We start from the raw sequence: 7994 nt of genomic DNA on the forward strand, positions 1-7994 counted from the left end.
ATTATTTCCATGTATGGATTCCATCCTGCTGTAACTCTATTAACCAGTAACTTTCAACAACTCGAAATTAATTTCGAAGCATGGCTCTTTCCCAGTGATTTTTCACCAGCAGAACAAAGGACACTGCAAACCTTAAATCTGTGTAATTGTAGTTTATTATATATAGCACAAATTGAAGCTGCCCAATTATTATTAACTACAATCAATAGCAAAACAAAAACTGAATTCAATTTTGAAATCCCTTGAGGGAGGTTATGGATTTTTTTTTTTTTTTCTTTTTTCGAGACAGGGTTTCTCTGTGTAGCCCTGACTGTCCTGGAACTCACTCTGTAGACCAGGCTGGCCTCGATCTCTGAAATCTGCCTGCCTCTGTCTCCCAAGTGCTGGAATTAAAGGCGTGTGCCACCACTGCCCAGCATTTTTGGGTTATTTTTTAAAGTAACTTGAATAATAAACAGTTTAAACACAGAACAATTGTAAACAATATAGATTTATCCAGGCTGAAGAAACAAACGGAAACATTTACTACTAGCTTCTCCCAGTTGCGACTTAAAGTTAGAATACTCTTTTCTTTTTCTACCACAGGGATTCACTGAATTTGCCCAGCCTGGCCTAGAACCTGTGTGTTCAGGTAATTCTCCTGCTTTAGTCCCAGAAGTAACTGGGCTACATACAGGCATCTCACACAGCCTAGCCTTCATTTCCCCATTTTCAGTATCGTGCACATGCATAATTAAACGTTTTAGTAATAGCAACATTTAACAGCCCTTTTAAAAGGAGTAACGTAATTTAACCCAGTATGACTAAAATCTATCATCTCAGCAAATAATACAAGATTTATGAATGAGATGGTTTGTCAGCGGTGTACTGGCAACACTTAACAGCCCAGCACTGCTCGAACTAGCTACGTTTCCATAACTCTCTTGGCTACATCTTTGCCAAATTACACTCAGCTGCCCTAGAGAACGCACAATCTTGCGCGAATTCAGCACCAAGCGATTCTTCCAATTCTGAATTTGGGGATTCCTTAAATAACACAGTCTCTTGGCTCCTCGGGATTTGGCCAAGATAAAGTGTAGAGGCGGCGCGTGCTGCTTAGAGACAGTGCAGGGGGTGAGGGGTGGGGGGTGCGCACGGAGACTGAACCCGCGGGCGGGGGCGGCGGCAGCGGTTGGTAGCTGCCGGGCGGCGAGCACGCGGGGGCAGCTCCACCCGTGGGCGCGCGGGCGGGCACCGAGGCGCGAGGGCGCCGCCCCGGGGGCGGGGGGACGGGCACCGGGCTCCAGAGGGCGGGGCAGGGCGGACCGCATCGTGCCGGGATTCGGGCGCGGGCAGTGAGCACAGACCAGAACGCGGAGCCGCGGCGAGCGAAAGGGACGACGACGGCGGCGGCGGCGGCGGTGGCGGCGGCGGCAGCCGGGAGGGTCTGGACCACGGGAACCCGAGCGCGCGGCAACGGCCGCCTGGAGCGCGCAGCGCGGACAGCCAGCGCTCGCAGCACACCAGCGCGCGCACGCTAAGGGGTGCGCGGTGCCGAGCGCGCGCCGAGCGGCCGGGGGCGCGCAGGCCCTGCCCGCCCCTTCCGTCCGCACGCCCGCCGCCCCGCCGGCCCTTACTCTTCCACCTTCCACTTGTGGCCCGCGCCTCGCACCCTGCGGACCCCGCGTCCTCCTCCCGCGGCAGCGCTGTCCGCGGCGGCCGGAGCGGGCCGGGCCGGGCCAGCGGGCCGGGGGATGGCGCTGCTGGACCTGGCCCAGGAGGGAATGGCCTTGTTCGGCTTCGTGCTCTTCGTGGTGCTGTGGCTGATGCATTTCATGTCCATCATCTACACGTGAGTTGGAGGGTCGGGGTCTCGGGGACGAGCTGGACTGGCTGGGGTGTGTGCGGTGGAGGGTAGCGTTCTGCGGGGATAGAGAAAGCTGATCCCCAAACGGCCCCCTCAATCGGTCTCCTTGGGGCGGTGCGACGCGGGGTCCTGGAGAGGGAATAGCGCTGGAGTCGCGACCCGACTCCTGGGTTGCAGGCGACTACCGAGCTCTAGGAGAGGAACCTGCTTCTCTGTCTGGTGGAGGGTTGTCTACTTGGTTTGATTGTGGAGGAGATTCGTGTGATTTTTCTTCCCATCTGGGCGAGGATGTATGGTGAATTGTGAGGTTTTCCGCTCCCTCCGCGCCGGCCACGTCTCTGTTATGGAGATGGTCCTTTACACTCTTCCGGGAGCTGCTTACCACCACCCCAGACTTGCCAGTGGATTACCTCCTTCCTCGAAGAGCTATGTGCTTAGCTAGGTGTGGAGCACCTGCCCGCCTTGAAGAAGGTCCGTCTCCCAGCCAGTGTTATATAGCCTCGAGTCCTGTCAGCGTGGCATTTCAGTATCATGTCTTTATTTCTTTATCTTTTTTCCAAGTCTTTATTTATTGGCTTGTTTGGAGTTGCATCCTTAATCTGTTTCCCACACACATCTTTTCATTTGGCAGGTACCTCCTAAGGCCTACTAGATACCACCTGGAGTTGGGCTGGGGACACAGGTGAGAGAGCAGGACAAAACTCCTGCCCTCGTGAAGCTTACATTCTAGAAGGATGAAACATGATAAAAGTCTAAGTAAGGATATTCCCTATAGAGCTCATGACTAAAACAGAACAGGGTGAAGGGACGAGAGAGACATGATAGAGGTGGCTGAGTTTTGATCTGTCAATGAAATGTCTTTAAAATGAAGCCTGTTTAGATGTGTAGAGATGAACTCATTTGGCATTTTAGCCTGAAAGAAGGGGGAGAAATTTTTTTTTTATTTATTTATTTATTTATTTATTTATTTATTTTTAACTACCAGATAGGGATAGGCCAGAATAGGATGTATGCCAATGAAAACAGGGAAGGATCTTAGGTAGGTACTTTTTTTTTTTTTCCACTATAGAAAACATGTGCTTTTCGCCGTTTGGTGTGCCATTTCCTGAAGCTGAGAAAGACGATACCTGTATAAGATAAGCAGACAGGTTTTTTTTGTTTTGTTTTGTTTTGTTTTTTTGAAAGTGAAAGAAAACATACCCCGTTTGGAATTTAGAAATGTAAGCAGTATTCATTTTAACTACATGGGCTCTTTTAAAAAGCAATAGTTACTTTATCAGGAATTTAGACAGTACAGAAAGGAATAAAGAAGATAGTTATAACACATTCCAAAATGTTACCTTGTTAACCATTTTTGCCTATATATATATATATATATATATATATATATATATATATATAGAGAGAGAGAGAGAGAGAGAGAGAGAGAGAGAGAGAAGGCAAAGGAGGAGAGAGGAGATTGTACCATGTTACGACTGTTGTTCCATGGCCTGCTTTAAAATCTCACCTACTGACTAAATGGTGTTTGATAAGCAGTACAGGCACTGTTCTAGGTGCTAGGAGTTAAGCATGAAGAACCAAACACCCCAGGGCGCTGCTTGTTAGAAGCTGCCTGCAAGGTAACCTGACTGTTGGTTTTCTCCTATCAACAAATGTGTGAGCGCTCTCCATTGGTGTAGGGAGATGCCTGGCATTTTAGCTTCTGAGCTTTTAATATTCATTTATTGTTTTTGGTAGGCAATTCAGTTGATTTAAGCAACACTTAAAAAGAAACAGTTATATCTGTATTTCTTAACTTTTTCCTGTGCTGGGAACCAAACCCAGGGCCTTCTGTATGTTGGGCAAGTGCTTCATCCCTAAGATATATTGTTAGTTCCTGTGATGAATTCTTATACATGCATCTCTTTATATCACATTTCAGATGGGGGAAAAAGTATTGGACCAGAAATGATACATCTTTTAATCTTTGATACAATGTTGCCTTATAAAATGTGATAGCTATTCCTAGTGCTGGCCGTAGGGTGATGGGTATTTCCCTGTCCTGTGTCCCTTATTCTTCACTGTTTCTTTTGTTTTGACTTTCGTCCACTTAGTTATTGGTTCCACTGAGTTGCTTTTCAGATATATATGGTAATTTCATTTAGTCGTGAATTATGTTGCTGTATATAGTCTTTTGCTTAAACTGTAGTCTATTGCCAAGCTCCCCTGTTTTTGTGGAGGTAACTCCAATGTTAATCTGTCACATGCTGTTGCATCTCCTGCCTAGTTTATTGTCTCTCACCTTGAATCATCTACATTTCCAAGTATTGTATATATTAATTATATGTTAGTCTGTGATTTTTCTCAGCATTTTTCTTTCTTTTCTTCTTTTTTTTTTTTTTGGTTTTTCGAGACAGGGTTTCTCTGTGTTGTAACCTTGACTGTCCTGGAACTCACTTTGTAGACCAGGCTGGCCTTGAACTCAGAGATCCCTCTGCCTCTGCCTCCCAAGTGCTGGGATTAAAGGCGTGTGCCATCACTGCCCGACTCTCAGCATTTTTCTTTGTTATACAGTGAGATCTAGAACCCTAGTTAATAATCCTTTTCTGGTCTTACTAGGCAGCTCAGCTTATCCTGGAACTCATAATGTAAACCAGGCTGATCTTGAACTCACGGAGATCCATCTGTCTTTGCCAGGGTTCTAGAATTAAAGTCTTGTGCCAGCCATGCCTAGTTATAATTTTACATTTTGGGGCATAGTACAAATATTAGCTTTGTTGAAGTGCTGTAAAAAAACTTTGTAATTATTATTGTTTTTTTAATACTCCAGGGTGTTACCTTTAAATTTTAAAACATTTGTGTGTGTGTGTGTGTGTGTGTGTATGTGTGTGTGTTACAACTTCACAAACAACCTGCAAGAGTTAGTTCAGCTTTTTTCCTTCTACCATGAGGGGGCTCAGGGCTGGGGATTGAACTCAAGTTATCAGGCCTGGTGACAAGCACCTTTACCTACTGAACTATATCTCCTGCCTCAACGTTATCCTTTTTATACAGGTAAGAGCATATTTCGGGTTGAGTGTGCTGGCACACAGGCAGGTAGATTTCTGAATTCAAGGATAGCCTGGTCTTCATAGTGGGTCTCAAGGACAGCGTGGTCTTCATAGTTTGTTCTTCTAGGACAGCCAGGATTACATAATGGAGAGATCCTGTCTCAAAACACCAAAATCAAACAAAAGAAAAAATTTCCTGGAAAGAGATGCGCAAATCAAACACCCAAAGTATCTAGATCTCATTGTATAACAAAGAAAAATGCTGAGAAAAATCACAGCGTAGTATGTGAAAATTAAAAAGGAAAATTCACAACAGTAGAAGAAAACAGACTAGCATATATAATTAATATGTATACTACTTGATGAACATCTGTAATCTTAGCACTCAACAAGGCTGAGACAGGAGGATTGCAGTGAAGGCTAACCTAAGGAGTATTATAAGACCCCGTGTCACAGAAACAAAAAAATTAAGGCAAATAACTAGCAGGCAAATTTATATATAGATTCAGCCATACTCTTCCTGAGGTTTCTGCTATTTGTTTGATAAGCTAGTTAGTCTCTCTCTCTCTCTCTCTCTCTCTCTCTCTCTCTCTCTCTCTCTCTCTCTCTCTCTCTTTGTGGTCTGGTCTCATTGTCACTTGTTTTGTATGTATGGTTTCATTAAAAATAAAAAATTGTTTCCTAGTTTGATGGGAACTGTTTTCAGGTGGAGAACAAGGTTTTTGTTTTTGTTGTTGATGCTTGCCCTTTCCTAACTGTATATGTAAAATTGCAGTTGAGTCTCAGCATTTAACAAAGTTAAAAAAACTATGGAAATAGTATTTTGTTTAAAATGCTGTGCAGAATCATCTTTATTTATTAAAAGGATGTATTTTCTGAATGCATGTTCTGTCTGCATCTCGGCTGTCCTTTTAAGACAACATGTAAGCAGATGTTGGTACCCTCTCTCTGAAAACTTGTACTTGCCGCTGGCAGTCTAGCAGTTGCCAGGTTTCTAAACACTTAGCTTTGTATTGGGTGTCAGGTCAACAGGAGGGCGAACTCCCAACTGTTAGAGAAGCATGAGCAACAGCAATATTGCAATAAAAATGTAAGGTATTTGGAAAGTTGCTTTTTAAAAAAAGTATTACATACGATGTATCATTGGCACCTGCTGAATCCATTCTATTGTATCTTCTAGTTAGAGAAAAGTCTTGGCCTTGCTTTCAACAGTGGAGCTAACCTTTGATTAACACGTTGACTGTCTCTTATTCAATGAAGTTATTTGTTCTGATTTCACACATGTCTCCCAATTCCCATAAGCACCCCTCCCCCCAATAAAGAGTAGTTGTCTATAAAATGGAAACAGGTGTTTCCCATGTTTTAAATCTGTCTCCTGATGGATATCTATCTCTACCACCCACTTTGGTTCTAACTTTAATACCAAATGGAGACACAGTCATTTCACAGTATTATTTTAGATGGCAGATACTTATGGGAAGGGTCTTATTTCTCCGATTTTTGATTTTCCAAAAATAGCAGGAGATTATAGTCTCAAGCAGTCAGTGTGAGCTAAGTGGTCTTTATGGGTTATTTTGTCTTTCCTTTTGTCAGAGGGAGTTTAGTTTCCTAGTTGGGAACTGAAATGAAAACATACAAAGGTCTGAAAGCAGTTGTCTTCTTCCCCTGGAGTCATGTGGAATCCATCCTTGGGGATGGGTGATCTCTCCCCATCCATTCTTGTTCTCTCTTCTCTCTTCTTCCTTCTCCGTGTAATGCTTGTCTTTCCCCTCTGTGTGGGTGCTCTACTGATTAGCATTAGACACTCATTTTTGGTTAGCTGATTGAAAGTGACAGGCCAGCATGGGAGTAGTGCTTTTTTAAAAAATTATTTATTAACCTTTATGGGTATGTTTACTTTTATGGGTGTTTTGCCTGCATGTATGTCTGCATAGCACGTGTATCACTGGTGCTCATAAAGGTCAGAGGGGCTGATGTTACAGTCTTTTTTTTCTTTTCTGGTGTGTGAGTGTGTGTCCGTGTCCCTGGCTGTCCCGGAAAGCTTACTCTGTAGGCTGGCCTCGAACTCAGAAATCCACCTGCCTCTGCCTCCCTAGTGCTGGGACCAAAGTGATGATCCTAGAAAGAGAAAAAAATACAAATGACAACCCAGCTTTATTTGTTCAGTAGTGGCTGTCTTAATGGTTGTCCTCTGCTCCCCACACAGTTGACTCCATTCATCTTCATATCTCCCTTTCGGCTTCATTTTTCATATTGTAAGCTAGTTATCATTTGGAAATCGTGGGTCATGTGCTTCAGATCTTACTTGACTCCCAATGCCTTCAGGCTAAAACTCAGCCTCTTGACACAGGTCCCTGGGAGTGGGCCAGGACCCTGCCCCTTTTCTTTCTTTCTTTCTTTTTTTTTTTTGTTTTTTTGTTTTGTTTTGTTTTTTTCGAGACAGGGTTTCTCTGTGTAGTCCTGGCACTCACTTTGTAAACCAGTCTGGCCTCGAACTCAGAAATCCACCTGCCTCTGCCTCCCGAGTGCTGGGATTAAAGGCGTGCGCCACCACCGCCCGGGCTGCCCCTTTTCTTCAGTAGCATCGGTTACTGCTTTCCTCAGAAGGTGCACTGTTTTGTCTCCAGTGTCATCACTCCTTCCTTCCCCTTCCCCTTCCTTGCCCCCTTCTCTCTCTCTTTAGAACATTTTTTTCTTTATACTAATTAAGACTTGAGTTTTGTGAGTGCTTTGGCGTGTCACTTCTCATGTCATCCTGGGGCTTGGGAGACATTACTCGTTTAAGCAGAGTGATTTTTCTCGTTTCTGTATTGTAAGTTTTTGAGGATACAGACATTGACTCATTTACCACTGTGTCTTCAGGATCTACTAAACATTAAATCACTACTTGTTTAATGAATGTATGATCTTTTGAGTTTCTCTAATAGCTGTACACACACACACATACACACATACATACATTGGTTTCATATAATACTTATATAAAATTATGTGTCATATATTATATAATTATTATTCCCATTTCTCTGGTGGTAATTGTGGTTTAAGACAGATGGTCAAAATTTGGGATATATTTATTGGACATAGATTTTTTTTTTTTTTTTTTTTTTTTTTTTTTT

The 7994-nt window shown here is 43.6% G+C and overlaps 1 protein-coding gene across 1 annotated transcript in view; it reads left to right on the forward strand.

Moving 5' to 3' along the window:
• Positions 1–1437: 1437 nt before the first annotated feature.
• Positions 1438–7994, forward strand: part of Ugcg (UDP-glucose ceramide glucosyltransferase) — a 27770-nt gene continuing 21213 nt past the window's right edge. Inside the window, exon 1 of the mRNA XM_021200461.1 lies at positions 1438–1831. Coding sequence (XP_021056120.1) covers positions 1734–1831 — 98 coding nt within the window. The 5' untranslated portion in view covers positions 1438–1733. The remainder of the gene's footprint in view (positions 1832–7994) is intronic.

This window comes from Mus pahari, chromosome 6, assembly GCF_900095145.1.
Source record: "Mus pahari chromosome 6, PAHARI_EIJ_v1.1, whole genome shotgun sequence".
NCBI classification, from domain to species: domain Eukaryota; kingdom Metazoa; phylum Chordata; class Mammalia; order Rodentia; family Muridae; genus Mus; species Mus pahari.